The sequence below is a fragment of the Schistocerca americana genome, chromosome 4 (assembly GCF_021461395.2).
Source record: "Schistocerca americana isolate TAMUIC-IGC-003095 chromosome 4, iqSchAmer2.1, whole genome shotgun sequence".
Lineage (NCBI taxonomy): Eukaryota > Metazoa > Arthropoda > Insecta > Orthoptera > Acrididae > Schistocerca > Schistocerca americana.
This window is the reverse complement of record NC_060122.1, coordinates 448,427,673-448,449,597: the sequence shown is the minus strand read 5'-3', so window position 1 is coordinate 448,449,597 and position 21,925 is coordinate 448,427,673. Positions and strand designations below refer to the sequence as shown.

Here is a 21,925-nt window from a genome sequence, read left to right as displayed (position 1 = left end):
CACCACGTCTCGCCCTGTCCGTTTTCTCATCATCGTCCTAAATACAAACGTAACACTACACTGTACAGGGCTATTACAAATGATTGAAGCGATTTCATAAATTCACTGTAGCTCCATTCATTGACATATGGTCACGACACACTACAGATACGTAGAAAAACTCATAAAGTTTTGTTCAGCTGAAGCCGTACTTCTGCCGCCAGAGCGCTCGAGAGCGCAGTGAGACAAAATGGCGACAGGAGCCGAGAAAGCGTATGTCGTGCTTGAAATGCACTCACATCAGTCAGTCATAACAGTGCAACGACACTTCAGGACGAAGTTCAACAAAGATCCACCAACTGCTAACTCCATTCGGCGATGGTACGCGCAGTTTAAAGCTTCTGGATGCCTCTGTAAGGGGAAATTAACGGGTCGGCCTGCAGTGAGCGAAGAAACGGTTGAACGCGTGCGGACAAGTTTCACGCGTAGCCCGCGGAAGTCGACTAATAAAGCAAGCAGGGAGCTAAACGTACCATAGCCGACGGTTTGGAAAATCTTACGGAAAAGGCTAATGCAGAAGCCTTACCGTTTACAATTGCTACAAGCCCTGACAAATGGTTCAAATGACTCTGAGCACTATGGGACTCAACTGCTGAGGTCATTAGTCCCCTAGAACTTAGAACTAGTTAAACCTAACTAACCTAAGGACATCACAAACATCCATGCCCGAGGCAGGATTCGAACCTGCGACCGTAGCGGTCTTGCGGTTCCAGACACTACAAGCCCTGACACCCGATGACAAAGTCAAACGCTTTGAATTTTCGGCGCGGTTGCAACAGCTCATGGAAGAGGATGCGTTCAGTGCGAAACTTGTTTTCAGTGACGAAGCAACATTTTTTCTTAATGGTGAAGTGAACAGACACAATGTGCGAATCTGGGCGGTAGAGAATCCTCACGCATTCGTGCAGCAAATTCGCAATTCACCAAAAGTTAACGTGTTTTGTGCAATCTCACGGTTTAAAGCTTACGGCCCCTTTTTCTTCTGCAAAAAAAACGTTACAGGACACGTGTATCTGGACATGCTGAAAAATTGGCTCATGCCAGAACTGGAGACCGACAACGCCGACTTCATCTTTCAACAGGATGGTGCTCCACCGCACTTCCATCATGATGTTTGGCATTTCTTAAACAGGAGATTGGAAAACCGATGGATCGGTCGTGGTGGAGATCATGATCAGCAATTCATGTCATGGCCTCCACACTCTCCCGACTTAACCCCATGCAATTTCTTTCTGTGGGGTTATGTGAAAGATTCAGTGTTTATACCTCCTCTACCAAGAAACGTGCCAGAACAGCGAGCTAGCATCAACGATGCTTTCGAACTCATTGATGGGGACATGCTGCGCCGAGTGTGGGAGGAACTTGATTATCGGCTTGATGTCTGCCAAATCACTAAAGGGGCACATATCGAACATTTGTGAATGCCTAAAAAAACTTTTTGAGTTTTTGTATGTGTGTGCAAAGCATTCTGAAAATATCTCAAATAATAAAGTTATTGTAGAGCTGTGAAATCGCTTCAATCATTTGTAATAACCCTGTACATGTATCCATTACACTCAACTATAATACATAAATACACATCCAAGAAAAGGGACAGGTGTGCACGGAGTAAGAACATCCTTTCTGCTAGGCAGCAGAACCCACCCCGACGGAGGTATAAGCCAACAATACCATGCAACATCTAGTTTAATTTAACCTACGAAATCTTGTCGGTGGAGCTGAGGCTGTATTTCTTCAATAACTATTGTTTCCAGACCCAACCATATTTTATATTTTAATGTTAGTGGTTTCGGCCGTTCGAAATTGACGTCTTCAAATCAGTGTGCCGCTCAGGAGTGCCATGTCACTGCGTTAGGAAATAAAAATTAACATAACAGATATACCAACGACGGTTTTCTCCAGACGATAAAAAGTGTAGTAGAGAAGAGTGTTGCGCCTTGGCACTCTTTCCAGACTTTCACGTCAAGCTAGTATGTAAATGACGGCATTCACTTTTTATGAGCTGCAGTTGAAGAAATTACTCCGTAAAAGTAAGGTTTGTCCAAATGTGAAAAAATGTTTCAAGGTACAACGTGGTCATATACCTAGGAACAAATATTCTACTGAAATTTAAAAGTGTTGAAAGCGATAAAAGCTTGTCAATACTGTATTTGATAATCTATCTGTTACATTATTACTCTACCACATACCAATAATCAGTAATTGAACTCAATTTAGTAGAAGTATTATAGAAAAGCAGTTAAAATTTCATTATAAACTGCCATAAAAAATTAATACACCTGAAAAGACGGCGTCCATTTGATCCGATGACGGCGTATGCCACCTGGGGATAGTAGAAGTAGTGATAATGATTTCAACGTCGTCCGCCAGCAGATAGCGTTGTGCATAGTTACCTGGGCGGCATCAGTGTCTGCCCTTTAGCAGGGAATGCACACAGCCAGAAGGCTTAGTGTTGTACAAACGTGCGAAGCAAGCAGGCAACCATGCCATGGAGACGCTATCATGCTTCCTGATCGAGTTTGAAAGGGGTCGGATTGTGGCTTACCGAGTGGTGGGATGGTCCTTTTGGAGAACTGCCTTACAAGTTGGACGTCGTGAGTCAGTTGTGCAACTGTGCTGGTATCAGTAGTCATGTGGACATTCTCACACACATAGACGACGTTCTGGATGTCCACGGAGCACAGACGCCCACCAGGATCGTCGTATTGTATGGGCAGCAGTGGTAGATCGCACAGCTTCCACAGCACAGATAAGGGAGCTTATGTGAACCGGTCATTAGCAGTGAGACTACGGGCATGCACACCTCTAATCCGTCTTCCACTCGTGCCACAGCATCGACATGCATAGCTCGACTGGTACCGTCAGAGGATCACTTGGAAGATGAAATGGCACGTCGTGGTATTCAGCGATGAAAGCAGATTTGGCCTGCAACAAGTGATGGTCGTTTGCATGTATGACGTAGCCCTGTTGAGCACTGTCTCATAGAATGCATTCATCCAAAACACACTGGCCCCACCCTAGGTCTTACAGTCTGGGGTGCTAAAGCTGCAACTCTCGTTTACCTTTGGTGGAAAATGTTGTTAGATACGTTCTTTTGCTGTTCTTGTAACAGGAAGGTGACGTGTTGTTCCAGGAGGATAATGCTCGGCCCATGAAACGTAACGTGCTCTGCAAGATGTGTAGGAACTTCCCTGGCCACCACGATCTCTGGACTTGTCTCTAATAGAGCCTGTGTGAGATATGATGGGAAGAGAAGTGACTTGTGTGACAGGTCAACTAACATCTCTTACGGAACTACTGATGAAGCCGCTTTCACTTGAGACAGTATCAGTAATACCTGTAACTCACGTGCTCCGACGGAAACCCAAGTGCCATTTTGGAAACACGTTTTCATGAACACATCCATGTACATGCGTTGTGTGGTATGATAGACAATCAGTTGATTGAGGTGTTGTGTTACTGCATCATCTTACAGAGCCCTGTTATCTAAACTTTCTTGTAAATGAACTTCTAGCATTACTGGTAGAGGTTTCTTTCATAGAGATCCATGTCATTCATGGAAAGGCATGTATCACCTACGTCAAATATAGAGCTTAGGGTAAAGATGTCCGTGACCACAATTAGTTTGTAAACATCGGGCCACATACTGAGGGAAAGTATTACTTAACAGGTGCGGAGTCTACCTGCTGGAGACCATTTGTAATTTCCGTGGAGCAAGGAAGATTAAAGGAGTTCTGGTATCATGGAAGACCTCCGGCACCAAGGAAGACTAATATGATGTATATAAGCGATTCTTGTTTTGTACTATTCACAGAGATGTTGATGAGAGGTCTTTGAGACAGTAATATTAGTTGGTTCTGGGAATAGTAACTTCCCATGTAACGTGTAGCCATTTATGAAAGTTTGTGACAATATACAGAGTTAATTGGAGCCAATCTACACTTTATTTAAATAGAGAAGCAGTATTTTGTTTCATAGCCACTTCACTTATAGAAGTTCGATGCCGAGAAAGAAGGCACATCATACCTGGACCCTAAGATAAATCAAGATTTGCAAGGTTGAATCTCTACACCAATCTAATAAGAGGGTTTTAAGGTGGCGGTGTTAGGTATCGCTGATGGAGTAACAGGCGTTGCTCGAGAAGTCAAAACATCGCCACACAAGCTGAATACAGCAGTCAGCAGCCATTAAAAAACACTCCACTTTGACTTCAATGATGGGTATGTTCCTCCAGCATGACGGAACTCTTACACATTCCGATTGTCAGATGACAAATCAGCTAAATCTGATGGATGGGCGTTACTGGCCTTTGTAGCCACAAAGGTCTCCATACATTATCCCTTTAGATTCTTGTCTTTGGGGATGGCTGCAAGGTGGCGTATAGAAAGAAAAAGTAAACACGTGACATGATTTGATCGTTCTGATCATGCATAGTGCTCCTCTGCCCTGACCACCAGACGACCTCAGCAGAGCTGCAAGTGGTGTTATCAAGAAAATTGAAATCGTCTTGATGTTGGAAGTGGCATTTATGAAAATCTACTTTGAACTTAACCATTTGCCTTTGTTTAACACCTCCTGTATTTATTTGTGTCACTTACTATCGGCTGTTCTGTGCACGACCGTACCTAATACTTACTGATAGTGTAATTGCTCTTCCTAACCGCATCACATACGAGCAAACTAAAGTGCGCGTCATTTACGATGGCGGCCGAGTTTAGGTTCGTTCTGCGCATCTGACATCACAAAACACAGTCAGCCAATGAACAGAGAACGACGTTGCCAGAGCTCGACTTCAGTGCAGACCACAGACGAGTGTCTTCAGTTTTAGAAACATTCAGTCATAAATAAAGCAATTGAACAAAAGCAATGTTTTGATAGCAGACTTTGTTTTATAGAAAGTTTGGAAAAAGCATTCTTTATACAAATTGCTTCATATTCTGTTAATTAATTAAGCCAAACAAGCAATAAGCCTCCTAATTCAGGCGATAGCTAGGAAAGGTGTTTGTATCATTCTCACTAACCGCTTTTTCGCAATAAAGAACAGCGGTAATTGTTTATTTCCTATTGTACTTCGACGAAACGTGAGTAATTGATAATCATACCAACAGTGTTTGTTGGTATTTTGCGTGATTTTTTAAAGTCCTCTTTGAGTTCTATTGAAAGACGAGCTGTGTCAGTGTAATGGTGAAAATGTATGGCTGCTAAGTGGATGGTTCTGAGTTCAAACCTTGTTCGGTGCTAAATATTTTCTTTATTTAAAAACAATATCAAAGTGTCTTACTTCATGAATTTTATTCATTTGAATGTAACGTTTTGAAATTTCTAGTGGCAACTAAAATCGACCATACGGAAAGTATGAAAGTATACGCTATGGACTTTTACCTCTGTAAACTCTTCAAAATTTCGTGCAATGGTTTACTACATTTAATGCTCCACAATAACTGCGTTGAACAACGAAACAAAATTAAGTCATTTATGGGGGGAAGGTATCAGTCAAGAAGATGCGTAAAAATCAAATTTTTGGGCCAAATAGTTTTTGTGAAATCGAATCATAAAATGTGTCAAAGCAGTCGAAACACCATGTGTCTGCACAGGCGAGCAGTGCAATGATGACAAAATCGCGCACAGCGCGGAATGCGGGGAGCACGTCTCTGTAGCAGCGAAAGGGTTAATTCGGCCGTGGTCGCTTTACTTCATAAACTGCGCGCTCCCCCTTAAACGTAAGTTTGCGAACTATACTATGGAGCTGCTTCTCTTGGCGGATACAACTGGCAACGCAGTAATCTCCTGCGTCTGGGCGGGCATGCGCGAACTGCCAAGATAAATGAATTGAACTATAGCTCCGTCTTTACCTGTGGTTGCTCATAATTGGCCTGTGCAATGGATCTATTATAATGTCTGTAAATGATGTAGATGACAGAGAATCATGTTGATTAATGTTTATTAGAGAAAGATCATATCAGATAAATAGGAAGTTGTCCTACAATATTCATTTAAAATACAGACAGAAAATACCCTTATCGAATACAGTAAAGTTATTTTGAGGACGTTACGAGAATGGTATCAAAACCTTAAACTGAGTAGGTATCACAGATATGCGGGAATAAAATCCATTTCATAATCACAGTACACGAAATTTTCACCAGCTCAAAACATGATAGTTCAAAAATTAATTCACATTATACAGAGAGTAGTAACTCATACCTTGATTATTCTGAGTTCCATAATACAAGCAGAAAAAGTTAGTCCTGCAGTAGAGGAGACCTTTCGAAATGTCACGTCCCTTCAGAAGATAAAGTATGGTAGCGGCGTTCACCGTCCAGAATGAAAGACCATGATGATTAATACCACTTGTTACCACAGGCAGGTCTACCTCTTCTAGAACTCACGTAAAAGTCTCGTCTCCAGAATCTCTCCCTTGAGCTCTTCACTCCGAAACATGTCCCACTCCACTTGACTCACATAGTGTTCCGCTGCTGTCTGCTTTTCCATTGGCTGAAGGCTGTGCCCACCAAAAATACATTGTTCTTCAGTTCTACGGATATCATATATAATGTGAACCGACTTAACCACTTTCTGAACAAAACTAATATTTTGCAGCAATATTTAAATAAAGAAATGTTATAAACATTCAGTCAGACTCAGACCATTCACAATAAATATAAATAAAGTTTGGTCCATAAATAAATAAGGCAGTTCTTGCACAAGTGCACTCACGATGAATGACCACAGATTATCGTTAAATATAGTTTAAACAATTAATTTAGGCCTGTTTCTCAGAAGCGTCTTTTGGCACTCTTTTACAAAGATGGTGTCAGCTAACATGTGATTGACCACTTCTTAAATTACTATGATTTTGTATTATCAATTGTAATTAACATTTAACTAAAGTTACTGGAAAAACAGTAAACTGTTCACTAAATAAATATATAAGTATGAGAAAATATGAGGTATTCATGCTGTATTCATCTGCATTGTGCGATTGTGGAGGATACGATGTTCTGACAAACATTTGCATAATGAAAAGACATAAAAATAACATAAATCGGAAAACAAAAGAGAATGCAATGATAGTGCAATGTATCACCTGGGGTATCATATGTTGAAATCGCATGAAGCGTTTAAAAGTTGTTAATTCAGAGATTCATTGTGAAAATATTTATTCACTGTGAAATATTGATTTCTGTAGTTCTAAACACATTGAAAGTATTGTTGTGTCATTGGATGCATCTCATTTTCTGAGTTCACAGATATGTTAGATTTGCTTCAATTCTCGACTGTGAATCATTATAGATTGTCAAAGAGCTCTAAGAATCCATCTTTCAGCTTCTGCAACACTAGGCCATTGCTTGGAGAATAGCCGGCCTTCTTAAGCGATCGACGCGTCTTCCAAATTCCCCGTGCCGGGATTTTTCTCACATCGGGCCCTTCCACCTCACTGGCCTGTACCCTTTGCTGCGGCTTACCCAGCCGCGGCGCATTGGCGAGGTGGCCACGCCACGTTCTGAGTCCCAGGCCCACAAAAGTAAATCCACTTTACCTGCTACCAACACAAGGTGGTCAAATCGCTCGGCTACAAGTGCGTAATGTTACAATTGTGACCTATAAAAATGGGACACATGTTACATAAAATATTTTATTTCAAACAATCTACACTATGATACCCTAAAATATTTACAGTTCTTCCTGGAACACCTTGTATACAGGGTGTCCCAGGAGGAATGGTCAATATTCAGGGCTATGACAGAAACGGTCAATCGAAGCAAAACAGTCTAGTAAAAAAGGGCTCTAAAATGCATACCTTGAGAGCTATGAGCACGTCTTCATTTTCGATGCTGTGGAAAAAATCTCTTCTACTGCAGTCTCTTTGCTTTCCATTTTTCAGTCGAAGGTAGTATGGACAATATCAGGAAAAAATCGTCTTGTAAACAAAGATTCTAAAATGCGTAACTCAAGAGCTATGAACACTTGATTAGTAGAAGAAATGTGTTTCACAGTATCGAAGATTAAGAAGTGCTCAGAGCTCTTTATGTACGGAATTTAGAGCCCATGTTTACCCCACAATTTTGCTTCGAATTGTCGTTCCTATCATATCCCTGAATTTTGACCATTCCTCCTGCGACACATGGTACAGAAGCGCAATATCAACAGCAAGTCAAACTCTGCTACGAGTCCCTGTGTAGGACCTCATTCTTAACGGGATGCTTAATATCCATTTTATCTCCTTCCTTTCGCTTGAATCCCAGTAGGGAGCATACAAAAATGCAGCTATAGGTGATGCTTACTTTACTGTCGGAATGCATTATAACAAGGAATCCCTTGAGTGCGAGGCCTCACAACGCTAATGATGTTTACCGCATTCGACGCTCCTCATATTGTCTTCCGTACAACCACCATATTGGCTGCTAATGGCAACAGGGGGTGGGACTGAAGATATCCAACGCTGATCAAAGCATGAGGCTTCGGAACATAGTTGAACTGCTTGCTCGACGATTAACTCACAACAGTGCCATAGTGATAGCTGTGTTGTTACAAAGTGGAGCAATTGCAATGATGAACAAAGCAAACATTGCATTATGTACAACAACAGTTGCCGAAGTTGACATCTAGTCAGAAAGGAACACAACGAATTTCGCAGAATAAGAAGTGGCATCAGAAATATTAGCCTTTCTGCAAGGTGAGCCGTTGGAATGCGAGCTGTCATATAAGTTCGACCGTGCGGTCAATGTGTATGAGGAGTACAATGATGACGATACGTGCTTAACAGGTGAAAATGATATTGAAACAGGTGTCGAGCCATGTAGTTCCTTGTCGGACAGGGGACCACAAATTCCGTCTCCAGTGAAACGTAACAAAGAACTATCGTTGTCCAAGGAGCAGATTCTAAACATAATTACGTTTATGGAGGTCATCCGCAGCATAGTAAAAAAAAAATTATGAACAGATTTCAAATAAGTCCGCAGCAAGATGACAGTGTAGCGCATTTGATTTACGGATATATAAGGGGTACAAGACACACTTGTTACAAAAACTGGTGTTTGTGCGTTTCAAAAATGCTCTATACAATTCACAGGATGTGCATGATAGTGACCTACTACGTTATGAACATCAGATTGCTCCCGACGTAGGTTACAGCGACTTCAAGGGAAGCAGTGAATGGTTGCATAACTTCAAACAGTGGTACAGAATTGGAAGACTAAGATAACGAAATTTCAAACAAAGCGTCGACTTGATGGTTCAAATGGCTCTGAGCACTATGGGACTTAACATCTGTGGTCATCAGTCCCCTAGAACTTAGAACTAATTAAACCTAACTAACCTAAGGACATCACACACATCCATGCCCGAGGCAGGATTCGAACCTGCGACCGTAGCAGTCGCGCGGTTCCGGACTGAGCGCCTAGAACCGCGAGACCACCGCGGCCGGCCGTCAACTTGATGATGCACAGCAAACTGCGGAAGCTGCCCGAGAATTTGTAGATAAGGCATGAAACTTACCCACCGTTCTGTTAGGACTTTGTTTTCTACTCTGACCAATCGGGATTTGAAGAGAAAATGTTTATAAAAAGAATCTTGGAAACTAGAGGTACCAGGAGAGTTGTATCAAGACCAACTAAGATCCATGCATTCGTACCCAATTACGCCGACTGATAATCTGGATCGTAAATTGATTGGAAAGATATTTATTGTGCTATGAGAAATTGTAGGTGTTCTGCCCCCTATGTTCCTTTTCGTGTGCATGATCTTGCAAGGGCAATGGGGCATATTTAGGCCACAGTACGCACGAGGTGAAAAATGGGCGTAAGAAAACTGCAACTATGGTTCGGGTACTGCTTTTGGCCAATAGTTGGTCAAAATAATTTGTTATTCCTGGTCTGTGTATAAAAATCATACTTCTTTAGAGCAAACTATCCCCCCTGAAAAGCGTGTGACATTTTAGTTCTTACCACCTGGAACCATTGGACAAATTCAGTCTCTGGATGTTTGTTATTTTCCGGGCTTATAAAACATATTATCGCACTACCTGCAGCTACGCCCTAAAGGACAGCCAGGTTCACGATAAGCTCCACGACAGGCTGTTTTGGCATTCAGTTGCATACTATCACATTCCATTAGTTCTCATCACCTCGTTACATCAATATGATTCTACATGCAATCTTCAAGAGTGGGTACTTGGCTGAACGTCCTCCGGTTTGTAACTCCCGAGGAGTCTGTCTTTGATCTTGATGCTGCGAACCTTTCTGACCACTGTGGCGCGCCATTTTTCTTTCGGTGTTCATGGTGCAAGTTAATGGTTTGTTTTGAACATTACTTGAACGTCGACGGTGTCCATTTTGTGAAGTATAATACATACTTCCCACAGAAGGTTGTTCGCTGCACTTCCCGGGCACTGATTTTCTTTCGGTCATCTGATGCACATGGTGAGTCATTAGAAGCTAATATTTTTCCTGTCGTAATTGTTAACAGAACACATCCAAATGAGCCTTATTAAAGATCGAACTTGCGACCTCTCGCTCAAGGGTTTCCCTGTAAGACACAAAACACGAAGGAATTATCGAAATACGAAGGAAATCGGTAGTTTTGAAGTATATGTACAAACAAACATAATCTGAGAAAATTTGGTGAATTATTCAACAAAACGAGCATCACAAATTGAGCATGTCAACAACTCGTTGTTACACCTCTGGCCCTTATGCAAGCAGTTATTCGATTTGAAATTGATTGACAGAGCGGTTGGATGTCCGCCATAGCGATATCATGCCAAATTTTGTACAACTGGCATGTTAGATTTTCAAAACGTCTATCTGGTTGGAGGACCCTACCTATAATGCTCCGAACGTTCTCAATTGAGGAGACATCCGGCGATCTTGCTGGCCAAGGTTGTGTTTGGCAATCACGTTTGGCAAGCACGAATACAAACAGTAGAAAGTTTCGTCGTGTGCGAACGGGATTGTCTGCTGAAATGTAAGCCCAAGATGGCTTCCCATTGAGGCAGTAAAATGGGGCGTAGAACATCATCGACGTACCGCTGTGCTGTATAGGTGCCGCGGATGAAAAATGGCTCTGAGCACTATGGGACTTAACATCTGTGGTCATCAGTCCCCTAGAACTTAGAACTGCTTAAACCTAACTAAGGACATTACACACATCCATGCCCGAGGCAGGATTCGAACCTGCGACCGTAGCAGTCGCGCGGTTCCGGACTGAGAGCCCAGAACCGCCCCGGATGACATCTAAAGGGATTCTGCTAGGAAGAGAAATGGCGCCTCAGGCTATTTCCAGGGAAATGGCTCGGGCGTGGAGGTCCAGTTGTATGGCCACCGCTTTCACCTGACCTAAATCCCCTGGATTTCTTCCTCTGGGGACATCTGAAGTAGCACATGTACTCTACTCCGCCGCCGAATGTGGAAGAATTGGTAGCGCATGTTCATGGTGCTCTTGTTACTGTGGATGCACCTTTGGTGCGAAGGGACCAGACCTGTATGATCCGGCGAGTTGTGCAATATTTGGACATGGAGGGTTGTCATTTCGAACATCTGTAGTTCTGAGCCCAACGTATTCCGTTGTGAAGGTCATGCGGTTTTTATATGGACACTGTTATTCTCACTGGTTGCTAATGTGCAACGTCTGTATTATAAATGACAAGTAGACTTTGTGTTATTGTACTGTGCTGTCATCTTCAGCATTTCGAAACTGATATTGTTTTTGTAGTTATTCTGTCCTATGACAGATCATTTGCTTCATCTGCCTATTTCTTATTTATCTAACCACGTATTTGTTATGTTCAGCGTTAAAAAAGGTTGTAAATTTAGGATACGCGTGACCTAAGAAATGGTGTGTATTGCAGAACTAAAGGTCAGAATGAAATTATCAAATAAAAAAAAATGCGCCCCAATCCAGGATCGAACCCTCGACCTCCTGCATGATAACGCAAAACTTCATACACTGCACCAACAACCAAAATGTGCTGGTAGAGGTAATCACCATGTATGTACTTACAGTGTTGCCATATTGCCACTCTTTAACGTCCTTTTTCTGCCATATACTTTCATAGTGGTAGGGCAAAAAATACAATACCAAAGATAAATTGCGGTGTGTTCACGTGGTCGTGATTCAGCTTCACCACAGACCATACTCATTTGGCCTTCGCCATTCACTTCACATGATAAATGCCCTTGGAACAAGGGAAGCTACTCCCTAAGATAGTTCTTCGAGAAGAGAGTTGTCAGTTAATGTAATCCTCTCATGTATATGATGCCTGGAATTTAAGTACAAGAGGTGTTTTTGCAAAATGTTTACAGTCTAAAAGTGGTCGTGCTTAATGTTCTTGGGACTAACGATTTAGCTAAAATCACATTCACCGAAAGTGCCCTGCCCTACCCTTTTCCTTAGTTAAGTTAAACGACCGAAATATTCATAAAATTATCATCATTGAACTAGTAGTGGAATTTTCTTTTTTTGGAATACATTTGCGTATAAAATGTATATCTTAAGTAAATCAATACCTAATTTACTTTAGTAATGAATTACCTATTTATTTCACTCTTGTTTGTTAATGGCTCTTTGTGCTCGGTCAGAAGTTTCATTTCACAAGTAACTAATGATTTATTCCATGCATGAACCTTGCCTCTTCTTCAGCTGTTGGCAGACCAAAAACTGGTTAACCTTTTTGTTTGCAAAAACCTTCAATGCAGTCTACGTTGGAAAAAAGATTTTTTTTTCTTTTCATTTATGAATTTCTGACGACCTTCCAGCATAGTTTTGTAGTTGCCACTGTTGCTGATACAAAGCTTTTAATTTCTGTACGCAGTTTCTCAACTCCTGTGTCGGAATTTGTAATTTTTTCAAATAACTCCGCACTTCCCACTAGCTGCTATGGCACTTTGATGCGTCGTTAAATTACACGCTATCAATATGCAAAATAACTATTAATGTTGGTTTGTCAGACGACAGTTCATTTCCAGTTATTTCATGGTAGTAATGCCCGTGCAAATGTACCGGATGTTATAATGAAAGTGCCGCTACTCGTAGATGTCCAGTGTGGGCTGTAATTGTCGTATGGCAGCGAAACCTGGTAGCTATGCTAATGTGTTAATGCAGAATCGATTTACACTGGAAAAAGTCAATTCCAGTTTTTGCCACCAGGTGCAAATCTGCACGGCATCTCGTCGACGTCTCCGCTGATCATATTGAACAAGTTGTGTAAGCAGCTGCAGCTGTTAATAATGACATCAACATTATGCACTGTTTCGTCGGCCCATATGGCGGGCGACAGTCAGGTTGGTACTCCACCGCTGTCTGTGGCGTCTCCAGGCAAGTCTTCTATCTGGAATCTCATTGTCTGGATTAGAATTGTCTTTATTGATTAGTATCACTTCGAACTGAACCCCAGTGACCAGTGAAGACGTATCTGGGAACGCTGCAGACAGCAGTGGGAGACCAACCTGACTGTCGCCCGCCATACCATCCGACAACCAGAAGTGATGATCTGGGGTGCCGTTTCTTTTTATAGCAGGATCCCTTCGGATGTCATCTGCGACAGTCTTATAGCATAGGAATAGATCGACGATATTCTACGCCCTATTTTGTTGCCCTTTATGGCAAGCTATCCTGGGTCTACATTTTAGCAAGGCGATGTTCGCTCGCACACGGCAAGAGTTTTCATCGCTCGTCTTCGTGCTTGCCAAACACTACCGTGGTCAACAAGGTGGCAGGGTCTCTCCATAAATGAGAGCGTTTGGAGCCGTGTGGACAGTGCTGTCTAACCAGCTCGGGGTTCTGAACATCTAACGCGCCAATTGGACAGAATTTGGCAGAATATTCCTCAGGAGGACATCCAACAATTCTATCACTCAATGCTAAGCCGAATAGCCGCTTGCATAAGGGCCAAAGATGGAAAAGTGCATTATTGACGTGCTCAGTTTGTGAAGCACTTTCTCTCGAATAAATCATCGAATTTTCCTGAAACAGCAATCTTTTTTTGTCTTGAAATGTGTATCACACCTACCGATTTCCGCACCATTTGGATAATTCCTTCGTGGTGCATCATTTTTTGTCTTAGAGTGCTCTACGTCCAAAATAGAATCATACACTCAACTATAAACAGTAAAATGTCATCACGCAATTAATTTTATTAAATTAAGAATACACCTGCAGTTGCTTGAAAGTTCAATAATTTGGAGTCTTTTTTTATGCGTAGAATTATATATCTGCTGCGCTTGCCTTTGGCACGGGAGAATCATGGAAAAAACAATTAAGAGTCACAGTGAACAACAAGAAACAGAACTTTCTAATTTAATTACACATATTAGGCATAACACGCATGTTGTTTCTACTGTATCAAACATAACTTTGAAAATGTCAAGACACAGCCAAAACCACAGGATAGAAATTTGAGACGCTTCGGGCAAAAAGGAAATCAAACAATAACAGCAAACAGTTTACTCTTCATGTCAGTACAATAAAAGATATGACAAAGCAGCTCAGTCCAATGCTCGTAGATCAGAAAACTACAACTCTATATTGATAAAGCTTTCTAAAATAAAAATACACATTCACACTCTTTAGCGGCAGGAGAAACGTCTCAGCACATTCTTTTCTGTACTTTATCTAGACGTAAATCTAGCACCTCTCGGCAAAAAAGAAAAAAGGCAGTCTCAACTTTTAAGCAAGCTATATTCAAGATGGTGTAAGAAGAACATTGACAGCTTTCAACTCCGAAGCGCTAGCGGCTGCAGGCGGAAACAGTAGCCGTCTACGGAACTTGGACAACATTGAGGCTTTTCCAGAGACAAACGTCTTCTTGCGTCTCGCATTACGTTATCGGTTGAGGTAGGTGCACGAAGCTGCCGTGCTCGACCCACAACAACTATCAGGGATCAACTTACGCCGACTCAACTATAGACGATAATAGCGCAATTTCTTTCATAATATAATAATGACTCCAAATTTAAACGGTAACATTTTTGAGAATTTCCCCCTAAAGCTGATGATTAACTTATAATTATTATCATCTACTCACGGTGAAACCGAAATTCACCGACAGAATTTAGAAGGTTGTTCAGGGATATTTTATGAGCATTTTGGTAAAATTGACCTTTGGGTGGCTCGTTACTGTGTTAACTCCATTTCATTTGACTTCTTACCCCCATCAATCTTTTTATCCGTGTCCCACGGAAAATACGCCTGCAACATGTGCACGCCATCGACATTTGCTCCGGTATGGAGATACCAGTACAAGTGGCCACGGTATGCGCTGTGTGCCTTGTCTGAAAACAAGCGTGTTCCATTCGCTCACGATAGTGATACTCATTTCACTTTTCACCCTGAAGTACCGCTCAGTTTTGTGTCGGGTCTGCTTCATCTGAGAGATGTTACGTTACTCCGAGTTTCCAGTTGTACGTTTTGGTGACTGCATGCTACAAGGTTTTTCGCTGTTGTGACGATATTTTCACAGAACAATGGTAACTGAATAAATCATAATTACATTATTACTCAGTAACGAGCCACTAAAAACCACGCGTCCCTTGTATCAAAATAGTGCAAAAATATTCCTTAACGACCTACGAAATTTTCTTTGTGGTGTTCGCGTCAGGTTCACCCTGTATACTTAAGATTAATGAATTTTGTCAGTTACACCATGAATTGTGGATAGTGAACTCGGGAACTTCTCTTTGTTAGCTTTAGTTCTAGGTAGTTTACACTTTATTACTACCAAAACAATATAACTGGTTTTTGTGTGAATTTGGCACTGCCTGACAAAAAGAATGTTCAACACCTAGAAAGGGAGGAGGAAACGAAATGGAACTTCACAGGTTGAGAGGATATGTAACGTTATTCAAGTGATTACAAAATCGAGTCACGTTTACTAAGAACTTGACAGCATGAGCGCTCTTATCAGTATGACATTGCACTCCTTCTGGCCTGGTACGGTTTGGAAGGGTATCATAATGCCGTTGTATTCTCTCCTGAGGAAAGCTGGCCAGCAACTGTTGTAACTGGTCCTTGATATCCTGAATACTGGCACTGGGACAGACTTGACGTCCGAGCAGGTCCCACACATGGTCTATTGGGGACACATGTGGGGATCCTACTGACCACGAGAGTATCTCAACATCACGCAGACAGTTCATAGAGACACGTGCCATGGTGGAAGAACACTGTTCCGTTGAGAAGTGGTACCACGGTACTGTTGCAAGAGAGGTAACACATAAGGTTGCATAGCATTGAATTCGCTAATCCGTCTGGTGCTGCTGATAGTACTGCTAAGAGATGACACAAGAGCTAGAAGTAAGTTCATTACTTGGTCTCAAATGAGAGTGAATGGGTTACAATGAGTTTGGTGCACAATATGGTGGTCCTTCTGCGTGGTGACCAGAGGTGATTGAGTGGAATATTGGTGACGTGTGTGCCTGTCCTCACTTTTCCATGCAGTCTAAATCGAGCCACTGTCACATCAGAATTCACCACAAGTCTGATATTGCACGATTCGACCAGTTGGCCAAATGGAGACCCACACTGAAGCCCCTTTCAAACTCTCAGGTGCTGATAACGCAGTCTTACACAAGCGGGTGGCATCTCCATGTCCTTCGTATGATCATACCAACAACTGATTTTGTTCAAGCAACTTATGTATTCTACCAAGCCTTGTAAGAACACTAAACAAAAACATCCTTAATGCACCTTGGTTGTCGTTCTCTTTGTCACATATAGTTGTAACTCTATACATTTACATTCCCGCTGTCGTACGTGTATGAAGTTACACTACATGACTCTGCCGCTGGGGTGCTTCCCATTTTTTTCCGTCGAGCGGTGTATATTTAGATAAACAGTGCCATCGCATTCTATCATGAATCCTACTGGGAAAAGAGACGAGGATCATGTTTTGGCATTTGAATTGTTTATCTAAGGTCATCACTTGCGCAGGGAATTTTATCGAGTTTTGCCGTCCTTATCTCTACGGCGGCGAACTACCCGACATTTGTGAAATTTAGAGCTTACGAATTCAGATTTGGAATCTGTGCGTGACGTGTGTGCTTGTTGCGTGCCGCAGTGCCCGTGTGGTCTGGGGTGAACGTGGCGGGCGTGCGGCTGCGGGACCTGAATCCCTGCATCGGCACCGACAAGGACCCCGAGAACTGGAAGGAGCTGCACAGCCAAGTCGTCGACAGGTGCGTACCGAGCTCTCTACCATTGCTCATTTCTGCCTTGTGCTTCTCCCCGATGTATATAGCACGCAGCATTTCGTGCACTTTCAGGGTTTTTTTTTTTTCAAATAATATTACATATAGATACGAGTTATAAAATTTGAAGGAGAAAGGGACGCGAGCATCATTGCAGTTGAGGTACAGCAAGTGGCTGTTCCCATTGATGTTCGTGCGCATCCTTCATCTTTTGCAGCAGTTGTTAGGATAGCACAGGAAAGTGGAATGGGCGACGGTAGTCCTCGTGAGATCGATTGAAGGTAGTAAGGAAACGGCGAAACACAGTGGTATTTCGGGTGCCAGAACGGAAAATACTTTTATAATATACGTATGCATCTACATCTATACTCCGCAAGCCATCTTTTCGCGAGTGGCGGAGGGTGCTTTATGAAACACTGCCACTTCCCCTTTTTCCTGTGACAGTCGCATATACACTCATGCTCATAAATTAAAGATAATTGCAGAATGTGGTGCCACACAACGTGGCACTACACAAAACTGGTGCTAATAACATAGGGACACCGAGCGAGGTGGCGCAGTGGTTGGACACTGGACTCGCATTCGGAAGGACGACGGTTCAATCCCACGTCCGGCCATCCTGATTTAGGTTTTCCGTGATTTCCCTAAATCAGTCCAGGCAAATGCCGGGATGGTTCCTCTGAAAGGGCACGGCCGACTTCCTTCCCCACCCTTCCCTAATCCGATGAGACCGATGACCACGCTGTCTGGTCTCCTTCCCCAAACCAACCAACCAACATAGGGACATACGGAACACACACGACACAGGTCTGTAAGTCCACGATATTGGTGATAAGTTGAGAAAAGCGTCCCAAACACGTGCTACAAAACGCCACTGTTTCCTGCTCATGTACCCAGACATCAATATGGGATATGATCACCATGCACACGTACACAGGCCGCACAACGGGTTGGAATACTCTGGGTCAGGTGGTCGAGCAGCTGCTGGGGTATATCCTCCCATTCTTGCACCAGTGCCTGTCGGAGCTCCTGAAGTGTCGTAGGGGTTTGAAGATGTGCAGCGATACGTCGACTGAGAGCATCCCAGACATGCTCGATGGGGTTTAGGTCTGGAGAACAGGCAGGCCACTCCATTCGCCTGATATCTTCTGTTTCAAGGTACTCCTCCACGATGGCAGCTCGGTGGGGCCGTGTGTTATCATCCATCAGGAGGAAGGTGGGACCCACTGCACCCCTGAAAAGGCGGACGTACTGGTGCAAAATGACGTCCCGATACACCTGACCTGTTACAGTTCCTCTGTTAAAGACATGCAGGTGTGTACGTGCACCAATCATAATCCCACCCCACACCATGAAACCACGACCTCCATACAGGTCCCTTTCAAGGACATTAAGGGGTTGGTATCTGGTTCCTGGTTCACGCCAGTTGAAAACCTGGCGAGAATCACTGTTCAGACTATCCTGGACTCGTCCGTGAACATAACCTGGGACCACTGTTCCAACGACCATGTACTATGTTCTTGACACCAGGCTTTACGGGCTCTCCTGTGACCAGGGTCAGTGGAATGCACCTTGCAGGTCTCCGGGCGAATAAACCATTTCTGTTCAGTCGTCTGTAGACTGTGTGTCTGGAGACAACTGTTCCAGTGGCTGTGGTAACGTCCGGAGCAAAGCTACCTGCAGTACTCCGTGGCCGTCTGCGGGCATTGATGGTGATATATCGGTTTTCTTGTGGTGTTGTACACTGTGGACGTCCCGTACTGTAGCTCCTGGTCACGTTTCCTGTCTGCCGGAATCGTTGCCATAATCTTGAGACTACATTTTGTGTGCTGCGACCTGCTGTGTTTGACCAGCCTGAAGTCGCCCTAGTATTCTACCCCTCATAACGTCATCAATATGTGTTCTTTGAGCCATTTTCAACACACGGTAACCATTAGCATGTCTCAGAACGTCTGCACGCTTACTCGCTGCACGGTACTCTGACATGCACCAACACACCTCTGCGTATGTGGACTGCTGCCAGCGCCACCGTGCGACGACCGCAGGTCAAATTCACTGCGTGGTCATACCCCAAGGTGATTTAAATCCGCAAACCGCCCACCAGAGCTTTGTTTCACCATGTGTCAGCATTATCCTTAATTTATGAGCATGAGTGTAGTTCCTGGGTAAAACGACTGCTCATAAGACTCCACGTGAGCTCGAATCTCTGTAATTTTATCTTCGTGGTCTTTCCACAAAACATAGTAGGAGGAAGCAATATATTGTCTGAATTTCTCGGAACTTATACTCTTGGAACAGTAACAGTAGATCATACCGGGACCCAGAACGCCACTCTTGCAGACTCTACCACTGCAGTTGACTGAGAAATCTCCGTGACGCTTTCATGCTTGCTGAACGAACCCGTAACAAAACGCGCTGCTCTTCTTGGGACCTTCTCTGTGTCTATCTGAAGTGGATCCCAGACTGAAGAGAAATATTCGAGCTACTGTTCGTAAGCTACTTCCTTTATTGATTCCTGTGGTTTCTTCCAATGAATCTGTCCGGAATCTGCCTTGCCTCTGATTAATTTTATCTAGTCCTTCCACTTCAAATCGCTCCGTATACATACTCCTAGATATTTTATGGAAGTAACTGCTTCAAGTAACTATTCTGCAATAATGTAAACATACAATAACGGGTCTTTCTATCATTGTATTCGCAATACGTTACATTTGTTTAAGATGAAGGTAAATTGCCACTCCCTGTATCAAGAAATTAAGAAATGAAACAAGTGAATGGAAGTTTTCATAACGAACAAATTGGCATTCGGAGTCTGTCGATACAATTTTTTAAGTTCTCCTAGCTCTTTGATTTTCTAAGTTGCTATGAGAATCTTTACAAACATTACTTAGTGGTTAAGAAATACTGTTCAAAATATTGGCATACTTGTGTTCAAGTGAAGTTTAGTGACCGATATCCGAGCGTTGTGCTGAAACGATTCAAGAAACTGGTTTCGCGTTCTGAAGGAGATGGATTAAAATTTAGGCTATAGCATATTGATTGTTGTTTTTCGTGGTTTCCCTAATTCAGTCAAGACGATACTTGAATTATTCCTTTGAATAAGGAACAGATGCATTCCTTTCATCTCCTTGACCAATCTTTTGCTCCGTGTCCATGATTTCACTGTTGCGATCAACTATAAGCTTCCTACCATGTGTGAATAGCTTTTTACGCAGGAATCTGGACATCGGAATACAGCCATATATCTCACCAATATAAAATCACTCTTTATACATAGCCTGCTACATATTTAATTAATTAGTTTAGTTCCCTTTGACAAAGATGACGATTAAATTCGACCATAGCCTACTAAGAGAAAACGTCCCATTATTCGCCTAGAATAGCTTAGGCAACCATGGAGAGCCTAAATTTGGATCACTGTTTGGGATCTAGAACCCAAATACTCCTGTGGGCAGATCCAGAGTTTGAAACACTGCGCTACCTCGCTTATTTTTCTTGGAGCGTCAGTCTTCATCATTTCTGCCAATCTCTTAATCTCTGAGTAGCACTTGTACCGTACTTCCTCAATAATTTGTTCGATGTAATCCGTTCTCTGTCCTCACCTGAAGCTTTTACCCTCTATAGCTCCCTCTAGTACCACGGAAATTATTTGCTGATGCCCTATCATCTTGTCCCGCCTTCTCGTCTGTTTTCTATGTGTTCCTTTCTTCCTCTATTCATCTACAAAATGAGCTGATTTTCTTGTATCTGGTTTTGTTTAAAAAATACATGTTTTATGAACGGATTCTACATTGATTAAACACAATTTTCTTTGAAACATCCTGGCAGAGCTAAACTGTGTACCAGATCGCGACTCAAATCCGGGACCTTTCCTCTTCGCGGGAAAGTTCTCTACCAACTGAGCAACACGAGCACAATTCATGACACGTCCTCACAGCTGTACTCACTACGTCATCTCCTACCTTCCAAAATTAGGAGAGCGTATTTGCGTAGTGGTTACAACACTGCTTCGCTGGACGGCCGCTGTGGCCGAGCGGTTCTAGGCGCTTCAGTCCGGAACCGCGCTGCCGATACGGTTGCAGGTTCGAATCCTGCATCGGGCACGGACGTGTGCGATGTCCTTATGTTAGTTAGCTGTAAGTAATTCTAAGTCTAGGGGACTGATGACCTCAGATGTTAAGTCCCATAGTGCTTAGAGCCATTTGAACCATTTTAACTGCTTCCCTGATGCATGTTGGAAGGTGGAGATGAGTTACTGGTGGAAGTAAAGCTGTGAGGAAGAGTTGAGTCGTGCCTAAGTGGCAGAAACGGGAGGAAATAAGGGAGAAAAGGGTAGCTCAGTTGGTATACCTGTTGCCCGTGAAAGGAAAAGATTCTGGGTTCGCGTCCAAGTCTAGCGTACAGTTTTAATGTACCAAAAAGTTTCATATCAGCACACACTCCGCTGCAGAGTGAGAAATTATCATGGGAGAATTTTTTTTTCCAGGTATAATATTCATATATTATTTCCTTTCCTCTTACGAATATACACTGCTGCCTGTAATGGGTTTCTAACCTTTGTTTTCAAAGACAAATATACGGTAAAAACTAAAGCTAGCTCTCTCTTTCTCTTTCTCTCTCTCTATCTCTCTCTCTTCTCAAACTCACACAAAGACATAGAGCCGACGCTGACACTCACGAATTTACACAGCCCATCAGTAGTA

General features: G+C 42.8%; 1 protein-coding gene across 1 annotated transcript in view; it reads left to right on the top strand.

Moving 5' to 3' along the window:
• Positions 1–21,925, top strand: part of LOC124613539 (L-lactate dehydrogenase B chain-like) — a 165,811-nt gene that overhangs the window by 97,613 nt on the left and 46,273 nt on the right. Inside the window, exon 4 of the mRNA XM_047142250.1 lies at positions 17,093–17,210. Coding sequence (XP_046998206.1) covers positions 17,093–17,210 — 118 coding nt within the window. The remainder of the gene's footprint in view (positions 1–17,092; positions 17,211–21,925) is intronic.